At 38.8% G+C, this 20,868-nt stretch overlaps 1 protein-coding gene across 4 annotated transcripts in view; it reads left to right on the forward strand.

Annotated features, from left to right (window-relative positions):
* Positions 1-18,822, forward strand: part of ccdc186 (coiled-coil domain containing 186) — a 57,478-nt gene extending 38,656 nt beyond the window's left edge. For all 4 annotated transcript variants that reach the window (XM_008114727.3, XM_008114726.3, XM_003223427.4 and 1 more), the window contains exons 10-16: positions 3,135-3,277; positions 5,020-5,275; positions 6,024-6,213; positions 6,311-6,391; positions 7,117-7,327; positions 9,824-10,043; positions 12,683-18,822. In XM_008114727.3, coding sequence (XP_008112934.2) covers positions 3,135-3,277; positions 5,020-5,275; positions 6,024-6,213; positions 6,311-6,391; positions 7,117-7,327; positions 9,824-10,043; positions 12,683-12,766 — 1,185 coding nt within the window. In that variant the 3' untranslated portion in view covers positions 12,767-18,822. The remainder of the gene's footprint in view (positions 1-3,134; positions 3,278-5,019; positions 5,276-6,023; positions 6,214-6,310; positions 6,392-7,116; positions 7,328-9,823; positions 10,044-12,682) is intronic.
* The last annotated feature ends 2,046 nt before the right edge of the window (positions 18,823-20,868 follow it).

The following is a 20,868-nucleotide window of genomic DNA, read 5'->3' on the forward strand; positions in this document are numbered from 1 at the left end:
GCCAAGGACTACATTTCCCCTTCTCGCTTAAGGATGGGTTACTTTGCTATAGAAATCATGTCTACATCCCTCCAGGACCGGGCAGGGAAAAGGCACTTCGTCTGTGTCATGACTGCAAGCCAGCAGGGCATTTCGGACTATTTAAAACCATGCATTTGATCCTAAGAGATTTCTGGTGGCCCAAGATCCGCAAGGATGTGGAAAAATATGTCAATACCTGCCCAGTATGCCAGCGCTCCAAGACAAGAAGAGAGAAGCCCTCAGGGCTTCTGCATCCCCTTCCTACCCCATCTCGCCCATGGGAAATAATCTCTGCGGATTTTATCACTGATCTACCACCTTCCTGTGGATTCACCACGATCCTAGTGGTGGTGGACCTTTTTACCAAGTTAGCCCATTTCATTCCCTGCGATGGCCTCCCCACGGCCAAAGAGACTGCAGATTTATTCCTTCAGCATGTTTTCAGATTGCATGGTTTGCCCAAGAGTTTGGTCACAGACCGTGGGTCCCAATTCACCTCTCGCTTCTGGAAAGCACTACAGGAACTATTGGGCATAGACTCTCATTTATCTTCGGCTCACCATCCCCAAACGGATGGGCAGACAGAGCGCACCAATGCCACTCTGGAACAATACCTTCGCTGTTATGTAAACTACCAGCAGGACAATTGGGCTTCCCTGTTACCGCTGTCGGAGTTTGCCTATAACAATGGTGTCCAGGCTTCAACTAAAGAAACCCCGTTCTTTGCGAACTACGGCTTCCATCCACGTTTCTTTCCTTCTATTGTTGAAACCTCAGAAGTTCCCGCAGCAGAGGACTGGCTGCAGGAACTCACAGCGGTGCAACAACTTTTGCTCCAGCAACTAGACCAAGCCAAGGAGGACTATAAACGCCACGCTGACAAACATCGCCAGCCGGGCCCCGAAATCAAGGTAGGAGACCGGGTTCTTCTGTCCACTCGCTTTTTGCCCTCCCATCGCCCTTGCCGGAAGTTAGATGCCCGCTTCATTGGCCCCTATCCAGTGGTGGCGCAACTTAACCCCGTGACTTTCAAACTTCAACTCCCGCGCTCTATGCGCATTCATCCAGTGTTTCATCGCTCTCTGCTCCTTCCGGCGGATGGTGTGCGCCCTGATGTAGACCGGCCGGCCCCCACTCCTGTTTTGGTGGATGGGGAGGAGGAATTCGAGGTTCAGGACATTTTGGAATCTCGCTTTCACCGCCGCCGCCTTCAATAGCGCCCCGAAGAACGCTCTTGGGAAGACGCTTCCACAGTCCATGCCCCCGATTTAACCCGCCGCTTCCATCAGACCTACCCCGCCAAGCCGCGGCCTCGCGCCTCGGGGAGAGAGCCCTATTTTGAGAGGGGGCTTGAGGAGGGGGATAGTGTGATGACTCATGGGCCATGTAGTCCCGTTCCTAGCGCTGTTGTGACAGATGAAGAGGAAAACTTGGGTTTTCCACCGTTTCAGCCAGAATTGGAACTTTCCCAGCCAGAATTGGAGCCCTTGCACCTGCAGGAGGTTTGTCTTCCAGAAATCTGCCAAACAAGCCCTGAGTCAAAATCTCCCCCATTTTCTCGCCGTAATTATTATCAACAACAAAAAGGAGTTCAACAGGCTAATCGCAGAAGCCTGAGAATCGCAGCCAGGCATTCAGCTGATTAAGCCTGCTTCCATGAGAAACTTTAGGGAGTCATGCATCTGGACACAGAGATTGACTTTAGGTTCTGGTTCCCCAGAGAAGTGTTCTTTGGTGGGAAAACGAGACCCTATTTAGGTTCTTTGCCCTGTAGGAATCTTGCGGAGTCAATTCGTCAGCTACTGGAGTAGGTTGTGTGTGGACAGCGCTACTCCCGCTTCCAAGCCTTCGTTCCCGTTTCCAGCCTTGTTTTGCTCCACGGACCTTGCCTTGCTTCCTAGGACTCAGCCTTGCTTCCCAGGACCTTGCCTTGCTCCCCGGACCTTGCCAAGTATTTACCACGGATTTTGTCCCTGTTCCTCGTTCCTTGCTGCCTTGTATCAAGCCTTGTGTTCCAAGAATCAAGTTTACTTCCTAGCCTTACATCAAGTTCCTTGGACTAAGAACCTTGTCATCTCCCCTCACTTTGCTTGGCAAAGTGAGTGTTTCGGTTACTGGATTACAACTTTGGACCTTAATATTTTATATTGGACATTGTTTTCCTGGACTATAATTGACCTTTCCTGAAAGGTCTTCTTCTGAACTATATTCTACACTTATTTTTATTAACTTTACATATTTCCTTAATAAAGATATTAGATAGATTCTGGCCTCTGTGTATGGTTATTGGTGCTCTGCAGCCTGGGTCGTGACACTAACAGTGGTTAACATTAGATGAACACAAGGTTTTTTTAATGTGAAAAATTAACAAAAACTAACAACCTAAAAGGAAATAATTCGTTTTACCATAGCATTTTAAAGCATCCTAGAAATCCTTCCCAGATAATGGCTGCATTTCAATGTTAAATGAAACCAGTACGATCTGGAAATAGCTTGAGTGAGTCTGAGATTCATATGGTTCTCCCTCCCTGTTCATCTTTTGGTGTGGTTATAAAAAGTTAGTTGGAACTGCCTGCTTCTAGCCACAATTAAGTCTGAAACCTAATGCTATGATTAATCTTCATTATAGGATAGTAAGAAGAAGCCACAGTTTAAAGTTGGCTTCTTTTTCCTAACAGTAGTTAGGTTAAGCCACTTAGATTTGGGTGACAGAGCAAAGCAAACTGGCCAATGCGAAACAGGAATTCAAACTTCTTGGGACACCAGAGCTCACTACTGTTCCTTCACATCATGCTAACGTGTGTTTTCGTCACTAAATGTTTGTGTTATGCCTGAAAATAGCCAATTGGTAGAGAAATGAAAGGAGAAAAAGACCTGGTTTATATGTCTGTGAAGAGTAGAAATCATGCCTCTACATACATTATTTCCAGCATTCCTTGTCATTGTGCAAGTTAAATAGAGATCCTATGATTTACAGTCCAACATGATCTGGAAGGTCACTGTGATTCATGCCCCTATTCAATTCGGACAGTATCTTTTACGATTGTCAGCTAATGAGAGCTACTAGATAGAACCCCTATACCACTTATGTGAACGGTTTTTGTTGCTGTTAGGTCAAGTGTCTGGAAGATGAGCGATTGAGAACAGAAGATGAACTGTCAAAATACAGAGAAATAATTAATCGTCAGAAGGCTGAGATTCAGAATCTATTAGACAAAGTTAAAATTATAGATCAGCTGCAGGATCAGCATCAGAGGTCAGTGGTTGCAGTTTCATATTTTTATTTTGTTCTGAAGCTAAAATATAGTGCTTAAAATTACCGTTCTTTAATACGTAATGGGTATAGCTGAAAAAATGTGCACAGTCAAGACATTTCTGATTGCATGTTATAAACTATCTATATACAGGTTGTGTATCTGGAATTCTGATATCTAAAATCATCCAAAATTTGTCTAAATAGGTAGGTCCATCTTCAAAATTTCTTATTATATATATTAAACTCTTTCAGAATTAGAAATATGGAAAACTTTTAGTTCCAATCATTTCAGATAAGAGATCTTCAACCTGTATAACTAACAAAATGCTGATACCATTTTTATTACAGTGTGTTTTTTCTAAGACAAGTGTCAATCTGAATACAATGGAAGTAGTCACTAGGTATATAATATCTGTGGTAATCTTCAGTTCATGAAGGTATATTCATAAAAATAGCATAGCATTATTGAGTCATTCAGAAATATACATTTATATGTTGTGTTACATTTAAGGTTGATATATTGATCACAAAGACATTAGGAATACAAGCATGCACAGATTAACAGTGACAATAAATGTGTAATCATTTGGTTTAAGTTAGAATCTATAGAATTTTAAAAATGAGAGAACATCTGAAAAACTGTGGTTGCCTATCCTGACCTCACACTTCACAGATGTAGTTATGCTACCTTCAACTCTTCAAAAGGTGTGTGTGTGTGTGTGTATAGTCAAGTTTCTTGATATGTAATGAGTTTTATAGTTCAATGCAATCAAGCCATCTATAAATAGAGAATTGCTCCCAAAGCCAATGTCTGTTGCAGCCAGTAATTATTATGCATTTTAGGGATGTTTTAATGATCAGAAAGATCCCATAGGATTTGTCCGACTCAACATTTGCATCTCCATAAATACCACTTGGCTCCAATTAATGCTGCCACGTTGACTTTTTTATAGGAAGTATACAGTTGCTGTGCCTGCAGTTTGCAACTACAGGCAGTCCCAGACTTACAAACTTTCAACTTACAAACAACTCATAGTTACAAATGGAGGTGAGACCACAGGAAGTGAGATAAATCTGCCCCAAGGAAGGGAAATTCACTGAGTGAGATGAAATCTTCTGAGCAGGGGCACAGACAGCAAAGCAAACACCACAGGGGTGTTATGTATTAAACATTTGCTATCCAAAGCATGTGTGTGTTTGGCTGTAGTTACACTGTTAGTCTGTTCTAACTTATATACAAATTCAACTTAAAAACAAACCCACAGAACCTATCCTGTTTGTAACTTGGGGACTTCCTGTAATGAATAAGCATTTGATCAAAATGAGTGCTGAAATAGAGCATACCTTCAAGTTTTAGAGTGAAAGACTTAAATATACACCATCAAGACATGTAATATGGATAATGCTACACTGTTAGGGTGAAAAGAGAATTTAATTTGAATCCACTTTGCCATGATTTTGATTTTGATCAAATAAGCAGCTCTCCCACAATACTATACTGTAGTAGAGCCTATACAGTCCCAAGAATAACTCAGCTTGCCACGCAGATACAATCAGGCTTGATAAATATCCTGTTTGACATTTGACTGCAGAGTCCATACAGGGAAGAGTCTTGAAGTGCTGGAAAGCCCTAGTACTGGGTGAAATGTATTTGGCATAGTAACTTATAGACTATAGCAAGCAATTGACTTGTTTTAAACTCCTTTCTTATTCTTTTTTAAAATCTATATTAAATATTATAGGGATGAACAAGAAATTAACTCATTGAAAGAAGAAGTGGACAGTCTCAACAATCTGCTTAATGACTTTCAAAAGGACATTGATGGCAGCCGGAAAAGAGAATCTGAATTACTGGTCTTCACTGAAAAGTTGACCACCAAGAATGCCCAGTTACAGTCAGAAACAAATTCCTTACAGGTGCAGCTTGATAAGATCACCTACAGTGAAAGAGAGTCACAGAATCAGCTGGAAATGGTTAAGCAAGCCAGAGATGAACTGGTAAGCAGGACTGTTAATTATTCAGTATCTAACATTTATTTCATTAATATTTGTATTTGAATTCTAAACCCTAGAATAAGATTGGGCTTTCTCTTTTGTCTTCTGCTGTTTTCTAATGAATCGTAGAATTATAATAGGGATGCTATAGTCAAACCAGAATATAGTAGCAAAGGAATTTTTCTTACCTAAAACAAAGGATTGTATATGTCTTTCTAGGCATCTTTCTGGGCAGTGTGGTCAAGAAAAAGGATCCTAGTGAGATCAAAATTTGGAAAACTTAATTTTGGGCTTGCAGCTTCCAGAATCTCCAAAACAGCATAGGTAGTGGCCATACTAATTGGGGAAGTCTGAGAGTGTAACTCCCAAAAACTTTTCAAGCTCGGATGCAAACCAGTGTATTTGGGCCTTTTCAACTATCATGTGAAAAAGCAGCTAGAGATGACAAGATTACAGATTCTTTTGTTGTTGGTGTTGTTTCTCTAAAATAGCCCCTGTTTTTCATATTTGCGATTTTAGGAGTTGTTGACCAAAAAATGTAACTTTTCCAAACTCAGATTCCATTCTTTCACAATTTACACAAATAATAAAATGGATTAGAATACAGAAATTTCAAACTTTTCTGCACATCTGCTTACTTTCTTTGCAAGGTTTTTTTTTTTAAAAAAAGTTAAATATTTTGTAGCAGGGAAGAAGAAAAATGAATTATTTTTCATACTTTTCATATTTTTCATATTTTTCATCATTTTAGGCAAACAAATTGCTAAAGGAAGAGGAGCTTCACAGAAACAATGTTCAGGTGCTACAAACGGAACTGGCATCTCAACAGAAAGCATTAGCAGACCTAAACACTCAGGTTGATGAATTAAAAGATGAGTTGGTTACTCAGAAACGAAAACATGCAGCAAATCTTAAGGACCTCACCAAGCAACTTCAACAAGGTTAACATTTCACAGACCTTGTTGAATACGATGTATTTTCTATACAGAGGTTAAATTATCAGCCTTGTATCAAAGATGTTTTGTTTTGTTTTCATAGCACGAAGAAAATTGGAGCAGCTTGAAAATGGCAACTATGATAAAGAAGTCAGCAGTATGGGGAGTCGTTCTAGCTCATCAGGTATGTTGAGCTTGTTTCTTGTAATTGTTAAAAAGAAATAGAAAAGTGCACTAATATCAGTGCAATCTATGTATTTTACATGTGTTTGATTAAAATACATTTTACTGACTTCATTTTTGTTTTCTGGAAGTTATCTACCATTTTATCAAAGTTATTCCTTGTTTGAACACTTGCATGTTGAGGTTTTCATATAAAGAGAGATAAACGGCATCTCAGTTATCTCCCTGATTTGTTTGAATAATTGTAAGGAATGGTGCGTCTTAACCTATAGAAATGAATAGATTATGATACGTAAAATACTTAACAGCCAAAACCATTGTGGCTGATATATGCTTTCTTCAATATAGGAAAAAAATATATAGTATCTATTCCAGGATTTGGTTGCATGTGTTCACTAATAAAACAATTAGAAAAAGAAAAAGGCTCTGGTAGATATATCTGCTTTGATCCCTTCAAAATGATTATGATACTTTGTGAGTTTTGAATCTTGAATATTGTTGTGTCAGCTTGCTATGTGATGTCAGAATACTGTTGGAATTTTGAGTCTATTGTTCTAAATTTTGCTAGCTCTTCAATGTGGCTACTTTATGGTAGAAATTATTGACATAATTCTGTGAACTTCTGAATTTTTCCTATTAGAGGAAGATGAAAATATACACTGACAGGCTAAATGTTTGGGACAAAAATAGCATTCATAACAAAAAGTTAACCATTTGCTCTCACAGGATCTCTTAATGCACGAAGCAGTAACGAAGATCGTTCCCCAGAAAACAGTGGCTCTTCAGTAGCTGTTGATCATTTTCCAGAAGTGGACAAGACTATTTTGATTGAGAGAATAGTAAGACTACAGAAAGCACATGCGAGGAAAAATGAAAAGATGGAATTCATGGAGGACCATATCAAACAGCTTGTGGAAGAAATCCGAAAGAAAACCAAGTATGTATAATATTTGGTGTGGACATTGGTTTGAAAAAAAAAACAACACATTACAAAATGCATTGTTGAATTTGACACTAGGCATAAAAACATGGTCTCTACTATAATAGAGGGAGATTGTGGGTGGGATTCTGGGGGAACTGCAAGTTTGAAATGTAATTTTAATTGTATTTATATATTTTAACTGTATTTTAACCTAAATCCACACAGCACTATTTAATTGTTTTTTAATTTTTGTATTTGCTTTGTTTTAAACTGTGACTAGATTGTGTGGTTGTTAGCCTCCTTGATTCCCTATAGGGAGAAGAGGGGATATAAATCAAATAAATAAATATAATAAATCCAGTGCATTTTTGGTTAGTATATAGATAGTGGTATACTGCTCACAATAGTCCTGAAAATTTTAATGTTTAGCAAAGTGATGAAAGTGGAGGTACAAATTTTCCCAACGAGGCAAAATTTCTTACATTTCCAATGCATGTGCACTAATTTAATAAACTAAGTTCCTTCATAGTAATTCTACTTACTATAGAATTAAACCGCAACGGTAGCGTTGATTAAATTGTACTTATTCAGAGCTAATTGTGTTTCTTGATTTACGTGAACTAGGCTGTGCCATTTTAAAAATGTGCTTTGAAAGCTAATCTTAAAAGCACTGCTATAGCAATTTGCTGCTCTCTTTAATTGCTACCTTTTTTGCAAATTGATTCTTAGCAAATTACCTGCTGAGAAGACATTAAGTTTGAAAATGTTCCTAAAATCCAGTGGCAGATTTTCAACATGAAGTGCTTCTTCTTTGTTAAAGAACAGTTAATGTATATTAGTTGTTTCAGTATGAACCTACCAGGTGGCTGTACTTCACTACAATTAAGTGTACAAGATGTCTTGTGCACAAAATAACTGGTAATTATGGATAACTGCCTGTGTAACCTGTAAAATGTAATTATTTTCAAATTGTTTTGTTACAAAGACTTAGCATAGCAGAGTTGCCACGATTTTACCAAGTTACTTTTGTGGTGTATTATGCATATGGAGAACAAATTAAAACAATCTTCTCAGTAAGAGACTCAACCAGCTTAACCATTTACACATAAACTTAATATTACTAAATTGCTCCATAAAGACTTTACCACTTTCAACATTTGAGAGCACGGCACTGCAGATACTAAACTATTCCTTGTTGTATGTTTGCCGGGCTGTATGGCCATGTTCCAGAAGTATTCTTTCCTGAGCCTGTGATCCCAGCCATGAAAGCCTTCAACAACACATATTCCTTAAGTTTACTATCGTTTAAAGAAGCACTTGCATCTACTTTGTGATTAGGTCTAGCATCTGAGACTGAATTGAACAGTAGGGGACTCTGTTTTCTAGCCAGGAAAAGAGGTAGATGGTTAAACAAAGTTTTACTGAAATGACTAGCAAATTGAAGAGTGAACCAGACTAAAGAAATATATTCTGAAGAGAGACTAGAAAGAAAGCAAACTGAGGCCAACTTCGCTCATTACATTTTGAATATGTGTATGCATATTTTTAGTATACCATAAAAATACAATAACCACAAGGAATAGATATTTTGAGAGACCTAATGTTAACTGTTCTCCCCAAGTATTTGATGCCCTTGGTAAATGAGAGCCATCAAGTTCTAGAGATTTGAGGGTTGAATTAGGAGACCACAGTTCAAATCCCCATTCAGCCATAAATGCCCACTGGGTGATTTTGCCCAAGTTGCACTCTCAGCTATATAGGAAGGCAATAGTAGATGACCTCTGAGCATATCTTGCCAAAATAATTATACAATATGGCTGCCACAAGGTTGCTGTAAGTTGGAAATGACTTGTAGGGACATAACAGCAAATAATAAAGGCATTGTTTGGGAACATCTGCTAAAGCACTGCACTCATTGTTGGGGTCCTGAAAAGTTTGGCAACAGTAAAAGTTTTCTGAACATCACCTAGTAGTAGAGATTAACATGAATCTGTTGTGCAGTGTTCATATTGAACTCTGCTGTGCTTCATAAAAAGGAAAGCCAGCCTGTTTAGCAAGCCTTGCAAATACTGGTTTGATATAAGCAAATGTTTGATTTTTATTTTATTTTATTTATATAGGTATAAAAGGGTGCACATAAATATTTTTTGGGCCGAAAGGAGTCATGAGTGGAAAAATTTAAGAAGCCTTGCGCTAAAGCATGTTGGATTTTCCCAGCCATTTACTGGATTAATTCTGCACTACGCTGTTGGAAACCACATGCCAGAAATGTATTGGCATCTTGCCCTCAGCTTGCATATAGATGCTAACATGATGTTCCAGACCCCATTCACTAACATGTGTACCCTTTTTCATGTATATTCTCTTCCCTATTGAGAGTTTCACATTGTGGTGAGCTTTTAAGGTCTTCATTGATGTCAGCGCAGACAGTATTTATCTCCATTCTGCACATGAAATCTGACTTGATTATTCTAAGTTCACTGACTTTTGCTGTTTATTTTTTTTACACAGAATAATCCAAAGTTACATTCTGCGGGAAGAAGCTGGCACCCTTTCATCTGAGGCCTCCGACTTCAACAAAGTACATTTAAGCAGACGTGGTGGGATCATGGCCTCTCTCTACACATCACATCCGGCAGACAGTGGGCTCACGTTAGAACTCTCCCTGGAGATCAACAGGAAGCTTCAGGCAGTGCTGGAGGATACCTTATTGAAAAACATTACCCTAAAGGTGCGCTTAAAAAAAGGTTTGAGCAATAAATACATGGAGAGAAAAATGTAAAGAAGAAATCTTTTAAAAATACATAGTAAATAAAGCATGTGATTCTGTTTGCTACCTAAATAAACAAAGATTGTGCCATTCATCTAATAGTATTAGTAGCAGCAGCAATAAGAACAATTATAATAGTTTTTATTATTTCTTACGTACTCTTCCCTATGGATTGAGTCAAGGAACAACAGATTAAAATCAAATCATAGATTGAATATTAAAAGAACTGGCCACCATGCCACCAGTTTAAAAACACATAAAATCATAAGAGTTAGAGAAGAACACAAGGGCCAATCCAACCAACCCCCTGCCATACATTCATCCTCTGTTTAAGACCTCAAAAGAAGACTCCACCATACTTGGAGGCAATGTATTTCAGTATTGAACATCTCTGACCACCAGGAAGTTATTCCTAATATTCAGTTAGAATCTTTTTTCCTAGTTTGAATCCATTGCTCTTTGTCTCTGGAGCAGTAGAAAACAAGCTTGATTCCTTCTCAAAATAACATCCTTTCAGATATCAGCTGAAAGAACTTATAAAACCAATAAAACCGCTCACTTTTATCCTAGAGCTGTTGAACTTCATGGTTTCACATTGATGTGGCATTGGGGGCTGTGTGGTGGTGGTTGAGGTGTGGAGGGATGGGTGTGCTGTTTTGTGGTGTGTGCTGGGGAAGGCATTTAATTTAGTTGTGCAATAGCACAGTGACAATAAAGCTATTCTATTGTATTCTATATATTAAAAGCAATCAATCCATATTTTAAGACTCACAATTTTAGAAATATTTTGATGGGCCTATAGCAGTGGTTCACAACATTTTTTTGACCAGGGACCACTTTTACTAGGGATCATTTTGACCAGGGAGCACTCTACAACATTAGTAACAAAAGGGTCACAAATCAGTTTTTGGTCAACTTTAGATTCGGTTTGGCTATTTGGAGTGCTGATTCAGAAAATTGCATTGGATAGACCACATCAGCTTTAGTTTCTGATACAGAACATATGCCATCTAATAGTAGCCATCTGCTCGCCCACAGAAAACCATATTTAATAAGCCTTGGCAGTGTAGGAGGGTTTTGTGAGACCAATCACTCTCGTTGCAACGGTGTAGTACCGGTGAGGCCGCGGACCATATTTTAGTTTTGGCAGATCACTGGTAGTCCACAGACCACAGGTTGTGAACTACTGACCTATAGGAAGCAACTGATCTTTATTACTACTTTGAACGCAATCAGCATATCCAACCTACAAATCTTCTCCAGCAGCCCATTCCCCAATCTGGGACTGACTGAAGAAGTCTTCTGGGTAACCATTGGCAGCCTAGATTTGATTGATGGAAGTAAATGTATCTCACACAACCTAAGTGTACAAAACAGAGCATACAGCAGAAGATAACTTTGCAGGTTACCTGGTCCCAAATCATGTAGTGCTTTAACAGTAATGACCCAACACTTTGTAACTTGTCTAGAAACTAATTGGCAGCTAGCAGATAACAATATACATGATAAAGGGAAAAAAACAAAAAACACCCCATACCTTAAAAAACTGTTAAGGCTGCACAAAATATGAAGGCCTTCTTCACAACCAAGCTAGCAATCGTAAGCAAATTTACCTGTGAATAAATTCCCATTATACTCAAAGGGACTTAGTCCTGAAAATGCATACATAGAATTGGCTGTAGGTCAAAAAGATATGGTCTTAGATTTAGTGTTCTTTTATTACCTTCTGAAATCCTGGGATTATATTGCATACATGTAGGTATTTTCTTTCCTGTTGAAACTGGCAGGAGAAGAAGTTAAAAAAAAAACCATTCAAATAACACTGTTAGAGACAGAAAAGGAAAAGTCAATTTTCCATGTCTATCCCTGGTGAGCGTGAGCTTGGTGGGGCTGGATGACGCATCATCTCACTCCTCCTCCTCCGCTTACACCACTTTAGGATTATTTTGTCATTTTAAGACCCATGGGAAGGGAGAAGATACAGTGACTAATAAAATCAAGATCATATTAGATTTTCAGATACTTTGCTATAGAAGGATGTTATTTTCACCCACTTCTCTCCTTGACAATTGAATGGGTAAGGCTAGCAGAACTTCTGAAAGAGAGTTTCAAGGATGAAGATGAGGTTGTCATAACTGGTCCTGGGTCACTGTATATGGTTTTAAGTTTGTTCTTTCTGTATGTTGCCCTCTGGTTTGATAAAATGTGGACCGGACCTTCACTTCTGAATGCCAGAAAGAGCAGATTCTCTAAGAAGTGCTGGTCTATGCACTTTAACGCAGTTAGCACCTTGAATTTTATCTAGCAGTTAACCATCCAAATAAAACCTTATTAAAGTAGTTGTGGAGCTGATCTTTGCTACTCTTTTAAATCTGCAAAATACCTTCATTGACTGTTTTGTTGTGGTGTTAAGCCAGATTCTGACCACTTTTCATCTGCCTTGGAAGTATGTTAATGTAATATGCCCCTCATTTTTACAGTTGAATGCCTGTTTCAGCCCACAATAGATTTGTATTCCTGATAATTTGTTCTGGATGTAATTTTATTTTAATTTTGACTACTGTAGAATCTGCTAATATTTTCCTCTTGTTTCTTCAAAGGAAAATCTGCAAACACTAGGAACCGAAATCGAACGCTTGATTAAGCAGCAGCATGAACTGGAACAGAGGGTGAAGCAGACATAGCTGAGAGCAAACCCAAGAAGGCAGCAAAGGCAGGTGCTCCAAATCCTGACAGTATAGAAACCGGATGTCTGCCAGCGTCTTCTGTCAAATCCCATGAAGCTTCAACAAAGCAAACTGACCTGTGCTTGTAAAAAAGGCTTTCCAAGACCACAGTCCCGGTGCCTGCTTTACCCAAAGTGATGGAGAGTGTGCATTTTTCTGACTATCATTTGCATCCATTTGCTTTTTATGAAACACTTTATCAGCACCTCCAACTTGTTCTTATATTTAAAGTGTGTGGGGGGGAACCTTTGTTTTTTTTAAAGTTAAGTTACCTTATTAATGAAGAAGTTTGAAAAATGTATGTAATCCTGGTAGGTGCCCGAACCCACTCCCATTCTAGGTGTGTGTTTGAAATGAGTTACTTGTTGGACTTATTAAAGTTACAGCCTACTGAAATATAGGTCCCCCCCTCCAAATATACATTTATTTTGGATTTTTTAACTGCCAGATTTTATTTATATCATGCATTAAAAGGGCTTTACGATAGACTGTTTTCTCTTAACTTTACAGTCTAAAGCAATTTTACTAGTAAAAAGATTTTTTTATAAAAACCTTGTGAATCCTTTAGGTTCAAATTGGTTGTTTTTTTTTTAATTAAAGAGAATACACTGAACAGGAACACCCTTCTGTGTTTACTTGGCATCAGCTGTTGAAACCTAGGCTTGGACTGGTTGGACTGATTAACAAAACGCATTAGAGAATTGAGCTGAGAATTGAGAGACAGCTCTGAACCTTAGAAACAGGTGTTGTAAATTGAAATGAAAGCAACAGTAGCATGTGTGTGTTGCAGCATAAACAGAGGCGACACATTGCACTATATATCTGTTCAAGTTGTGACACTGTTGTGGATTCAAGGCATAGAATGGGGAATTTGTTTGGACTCTTGAGTTGCATAAATCATTTTCTTAGCAGTGATAGCCTGACAACTTCTTATTGATTGAAGCAGAGCAAGAAGGATTTTCCAATAATGGGAAACTAACACCGTTTGCAGTGGTTCTTAACCTGTGGTTCCCTAGATGTTTTCGCCTTCAACTCCCAGAAATCCTAACAGCTGGTAAACTGGTTGGGATTTCCGGGAGTTGTAGACCAAATCAACTAGGGACCCACAGGTTGAGAATCACTGACCTATTGTATTCTTGACAACCAATAGAATAATAAACAGTAATAATCCCTTCCTATAATTTGTAGCTGAGCATTTGCCCCTGTACAAATGAGTAAAGCATTAGGGATAATTAAGTGTATAAAGCTTGTGCAGAGAGACAGAATGCTCAGTAATGGTGAAAAGGAGGAAGAGGAGTTGATGTGAGCTTTAGGACATCACATTAGAGTTCTGGGATTTGTCCAAGACCTCCCTGATTGAGCAGTTTAAAAGACCCTCCTTAAACTACAAACCCCAGAATTCTGCAGGAGGCAGCAACAGCATTTAAAGTGAATATACAATCTAGTGCAGGCAGGCTACCAGCTGTTAGGAATTGTGGCAGTTGAAGTCCAGAACACCTGGAGGGCTGAAATTTTCCCATGCCTGTTCTAGTTTGATGAGGTCTGTTGCCTTGTCTCCTTCTCTCACTTTGACAAGCACTAGCGTGTAGTTAGGCCTCCAAGGAGAAACAGGGCAGCTGAAGGAGGCGCCAAATTCTTAGGCTTGAATGTCTTTCTCTTCCTTCTTTCATTGTGGAGCAGTACATGTTCATGTTAGTACTTGTCCTGGTATGAGAGTTAGGCACTTCTCCACTTCTTCCACTTCTCTTCCGCCCCACCCCTTTTCAGGAAGTTGATGATTAATGTGAATGTATTGTCCTAACAAGATTTTGATTTACTTAGTTTAGCTTTTAAAATATGCCCTCTCCAGAAGCAAAACTCTCAAATCATGTGTGTCACCTTTTTTAAAAACTCTGTAAGACTAACATGCATTTTCCCCTTGAATTTAGTTCCCTTTTACCTCCCAAATTGGAAAACTAAAACCACCTCTACTGTGGGGCAGGAACCCTGAGAGGACAACAACTTGTTTCAAGCTATTGTACTCCTTTGATTATTCATTCTTAAGTAGAAAGCACTGCTTGAATTGCTTACACAATTCCATACGACTCTATCCCTCTTCTCTGCATTTATTTGCACTCCGAGAAAATGCTTTTGAGGGCAGAACTAATCAATTCATTGTATAAATATGTAGATAATGCTAGAGTTTGTATTTTTTTAAAAGCCATGCCTTTCATAGTTATCTGAGAGTATGATACATGTGTACAGTAGGAACATTAGAATAAGCAAAATATGCTTACCTTCCACTTCATACTATTTAATTGTACCCCTGGGTTATTTACACATGCCAGGGGCAGAGAATACTGCTTGCTATTGTATATAAGGAGCCCCCAGATGGCGTAGTGGACTAAGTGACTTGAAGGTTGGGTTGCTGACCTGAAAGCTGCCAGGTTCGAATCCCACCTGGGGAGAGTGTGGATGAGCTCCCTCTATCAGCTCCAGCTCCATGCGGGGACATGAGAGAAGCCTCCCACAAGGATGGTAAAAACATCAAAACATCCGGGCGTCCCCTGGGCAACGTCCTTGCAGATGGCCAATTCTCTCACTCCAGAAGCAACTCCGGTTGCTCCTGACACGAAAAAAAAATGTATATAAGGAATTCAGACGGCAGCCTTATGCCCTCTTAACTTGAAATAAACACCATTGAGCTCAGTAGGATTTGCTTTTCAGCAAACATGCATAGGATTGCACATTAGACTTTCATATTCATTGTGTATAAATTAGGACAGAGAGAACTTGAAAGTCTATAAATGTGCAGATTTGTTTTCATTTCAGTCATTACTTCTACTCAAATAATACCAACTTTAAGGATTGGGATTTAAAGAAGGGATTGCATGTAAAAATAGGTTTTTCAGTTTTGTGTTACAGGATTGTATTTATTTTTGGAGTGGCAGGCACATCACTGAGCCTAGTAAATTTTCCTTATGAGCCAGATTCCTATTTCAAAAATCATAGGCATGTAATTGCATTGAGGCTAGTAAGAATGCATCCAGGGAAATATATATACTATGTGTGTGTGTGTGTGTGTGTGTGTGTGTGTGTGTGTGTGTGTGTGTATAAAGAGGGGCGGGGGGGAAACACAACCGGAATCCAGGCAGGGATGATCAGATGAACCATCAGCCAGATGGATGGTGAGGGAATGAATGAATAAAGAATGAATGAACCAATAAAGAAGTATGCTATTGCCCACAGTTTCTCCAGCAGTTTTCAATGTTATCAGCTTTTCTTCATATGAAAGTGCTTCATTATAGCACATATCTAGGTGTGCACGTTTGTCCTTGCTGTGTGCCGATAAGTGAAAATGCAGGAAAAACAATAGAATGATTCAATTTTTGGCAATATGTTTTTACCTTTATAACAACAGAGAAGTGTAGATTGTGGCACCATAACTTGGTAACTTGCATTGATTTTCAATGCATTTTCTGTACCATATCACCGTTTTTAAAAACTTAGGCTTGCACAAAATATTTCTGCTCAAGTGTTTTCTGATGGGAATAGAGTGTAGTTTTGATTCAAAGCAACTCTGTGCTTTGAAAAATAAGTGGCGCATTCCTGGATTTTTGCTGGGTTTTTTAATACATGCACTTTAAAATTTCTGAAAGGCCACTAAATAAGATGACTTGAAATTGAGTTTCCTAATAAAAGAAAATTAAATGCAACCATATGAGATAGCAGTTTAGACTGGCAAACAAGGGTTAATGCTGCCTCTGTGTTAGAATCACAATCATATCACACTCATGTGCACACATCAGTCACTAGTCATCTTCTGTTATGCATTGAAAATGCCCCTGGGACTAGTATTATGAAGAGCATTTTGGATTTCAACTCCCAGAAACCTCAGCCAGGAAGGCCATTGCTCAAACCAAGGGATTCTGGTAGCTGAAAGTCTAAAACAGGCAGTATCAGTTTGTCCCAACACTACAATACCTAAAGATGGTGATCTGCAACAGTCCAGAAATGTGTCCTTGTGTGACAGTAGTCCTCTGAAGGCCATTTTGGATTTCATTTCGATTTTCTAATGACACACCCTTGTTTCACCTCTCCTGATGCTGAGCTGTGTGTTGTAGGAAACAAAACAGTCCTTATTTGTGTCTTAGTTCTGTTCCAGAAGTAAGAATGGAGTATGCCACATTTGTTTCATCTTTTATAACTAGAATTATAGGGAGACAGTTTGCAAATGGATATTTATTCCCTTGCTATGCTTCGCAAACTAAATTTCCTCTGTGAGCAAAGGGACAAGAAATTCCCTTTTTTCTGTTTGTTTTTTCCTTAACTTCCTATTTCTTCTATTTTTTTCATCTTTATATTCCTTTTGTCTTTTCTCTCCCACCTTTTTTCTCTTCAGAGACATTTTTCTTTTTAACTCCTAGTTTTTGCTTCATGGTATCCCCCTAAGAACTGTGCTAATATTCAAGGATATGTGATTTCTATGAATAATTTTTTAAAAGTCAGAATTCTACACTATGGTAATGTGTGTTCCAAGAAAAGCTACAGTCTGTAAATTCTGGAAAAAAATTTGGGGGAATAATTCACTGTAGTTCTGTAAAGGAGCTTTGTAGACCTATTCTAACGCAATGATTTCCAAACTTTGGTCTTCCAGATGTTTTGAATTTCTTCCTCCACAATTCCTGACTGTTGGTCAAGCTGTCTAGGGCTTAGGAGAGTTGAAGTCCAAAAGCTCTGTAGGACTAGAGTTTGGGGATCACTGTTCTAGCAGATAAAAATGTTTTTCCGCCCTTTATCTTACCCATGTTCTGAACAACTGCTATTAGGCATTGTCCTGAACTTGCTAACCCAGCTTTGCAACCTTGAGGACTATAAACTTTAGTTCTGTTGAAAGAAGAGTTCTTGTCATTCTTGCATATTCTATGTTTGCACTGAATGTTTGACTGTATGCAGCTCTGTCAATATTGAGCTGCTTCAACACCATACAAGTGCCTACCTCCTTGTCTGCATTTGTGTAACTGACAATGTACTTACTTAGAGGTAGATTTACTGTCAGCTGAGGACATATCAGAGCACTTTTCTATTCAAAGAGAAAAGAGAATGCTAATCAACTTAAGAACACTGACTTGTGTTTGCATGTATGGGCATAGTCCATGGAATTTCAGTGCATGAATAACTGCTGATTCACAAAAATGTGTGCATCACTTGATTTCTCATCTTCTGATTACACCTGAGGTTTTTTGAATGACTGGTTTGAAAAATATAGTGTTTCACATGAAGCTGGCTAATCATTCTAGCTTCATATTGAATCTGGTAACAATAACAGTGATAAATGGCAATTAATCACTTGATGTTTCCAAAGATGTTAATAGCTGTTCTTTAGTTACCAAGGACTACTTTCCTTAAAATATAGAAGAAACAAATCAGGAAGAACAGAAAGGCATACTCTTAAAATTATTTTTGTCTGTAGAGTGGTAATTTCCATGATATTGACCTCTCAAAAGGTGTTCTATGTTCATCATTAATTCTGTGATTATTTTAGTTAAATTGGTTCCTGAAACAAAGTGGGTGCACTCACATCTCAATTTTCTCTCCATTCCATAATATTGTCTGAGATTACACAACCTGCTGTGTATTTTACTTGTATTTTATTCATAATCATTGAAATGCAAGGTGGTTTAATGTTGTGTAGACAACAGTAGGTGGTGCTAGAAAACTCTTTTTGAGACTTCTAGCCCCCAAAAATGTGAGGGGAGATGTTACCATATCTATGTGAATCTATTTGAATCACAGAATTGTTTTCACAACAAAATAATTTTATTTATTGATTTTATGTGCTGATATTTTCACTATGTCCAATCTTCCATTTGTATGTATATGTATTAAGATAAACATTATGTAAAATAATGACTTGTTGATTTATATTATGTAGATATTCCTGTACAAATGAAGATTCCCAAATCCTGAGACATTACGAGCTATACATGTGTATATATCAGACTTTTAAATAATAAACACCATGAACACATGCACAGGTGCTTCTGTTTAATGCTTTGGGTTGCAACATTTTTGGAGGGCAGTTTTCAACATAAATTCCCTGGTTCAGCAAGAAAGATATCCACCCATTTGCAGTGACTAAAACCAAGAGTGGGAACGATGGATTGTAGCCTCCAGCTATCCTCAACATTATCCATGCTTGAAAGGGCGGATTGGACTCTCAGCTGAACAACAACTGGAAGGCTGCATGAAATGAACAGATTTTGTGGATGTGCATCTCTGTCCTAGGTCACTATATAAAACAATATACAGTGGCAACAGAGAAGGTGAGGGGAAATATTTTTGAGTGAAGGCTTCTGGTGTGTTTGAGCGAATTATTTGATTTGACACATAAAGCTGTAATCCAAAACTCAGTAAGTTCTTTCAGCCTTGGAAAACTATAGTGATACACTTCTTTATTTTGTTTTTTACCCTTGGAGTTCAACATGGTTCTCCCTATTTTTAGGTTCACCATAATCCTGTAAGGGTACAGTCAAGTTGAGATGGAGTGATTGACCCAAGATCATCCAGTGAGTTTCATTTATACCCATCTGGTGTAGGCATGTTGGGTGTATTACATATACTCATGTGTAAGTCTAGAAATTTTAGACCAAATATGGACCCAAAAAACATGGGTTGACATATCCACAGGTTACTGTGACTACACTTAACTCTTATATAAAAAGGAACCATTCCCATACCTGTGGCAAAAGACAAGAGCTTAGTCTCTCCCAGAAGAACTTCGAAGAAGAGCTACCCTCTGTTTTCTCCATCATGGTGCCACTTTCTGGACTTTTTCAATGCTGGGAGGTTGGCGGGGGCGGGAGGAGCAATAGCTCCCAAGGTGGCACTGATACATGGAATGATCTTTGACTTATCCATGGGTCATGTCAAAATCCATAATTTTGGCCCCAAAGCCTCCTCTCAACTTATGCATGAGATCAACTTACAGTAAAGGTAGAGATTTCCCCCTGACATTAAGTCTAGTCGTGTCTGACTGGGAGTTGGTGCTCATCTCGATTTCTAAGCTGAAGAGCCGGCATTGTTCATAGATGCCTCATGTGGCCGACATGACTGCATGGAGCGCCGTTACCTTCCTGCCGGGGCAGTACCTATTCATCTACTCATGTTTGCATCTTTTCAAACTGCTATGTTGGCAGAAGCTGGGACTAATAGTGGGGGCTCACCCCACTCCCTGGATTCGAACCACCAACCTATCAGCAAGTTCAGCAGCTCAGCGGTTTAACCTGCTGCACCACTGAGGACTCCATGGTCAACTTATGCATGAGTATAATTAATGTGCCTGAAACTTTCTCCATGGCTCCCCTCTAGATTGTCATGCCATGTCATTGGTCCTTTCTGGATATTACCTTTACATATTGAGAATATGTATGTAGAATCGGTGCTATTTCCCCTTGATACTCTCATCAGATGGGGCTCCTGTGCCAGAGCAGCTGATCCTTTAAGATATGAACATTTGAAAAATAGTCCGGTGGAGCAAGAAGCTGACAATACAGAAAATGCTAGTAGCATAATTGCTTATTTTTCTTAAACATGAACTTCCCAAGACAAAGCTTGTCTCCCTACATTTGCTAAAGGATTAATTTATTTCTGATTCCTGGTGTACCTTTGACCATGTTGTTTCAGTTACTCCAAAACACACTGGCTTCTTTGTGGGGGAAATAACCATGACTTGGTTTGTTTGGATAAACATAATAGTATTTTTTTGCCAGACATATGTATACCAGGTGCCTAAACCAAGATCTCTAAAAATGCAACAGGAGGAGTTTGCCAAAGACAAACAAATTCAATTCCTGCCTTGGCCGGACTGAAGTGTACCTTGGGAAGCCCAGCTAGGGGAGGAATCCCGGAGGGTTTTCTGAGGATTTATAGGTCCCTATGTGTGTTTACATGAGCAAAACTATCCTGGCTTCTGTTTCCTATCTAAAGCTGGCAGTTGTGGCTTCTCAACCAGTTTGGTTACAGGAGCAAGACAAGCCATTTATAACTCTATGCAGAGCCCTAAAGCAGGGAAACAGGAC

This window comes from Anolis carolinensis, chromosome 3 (genome assembly GCF_035594765.1).
Source record: "Anolis carolinensis isolate JA03-04 chromosome 3, rAnoCar3.1.pri, whole genome shotgun sequence".
NCBI classification, from domain to species: domain Eukaryota; kingdom Metazoa; phylum Chordata; class Lepidosauria; order Squamata; family Dactyloidae; genus Anolis; species Anolis carolinensis.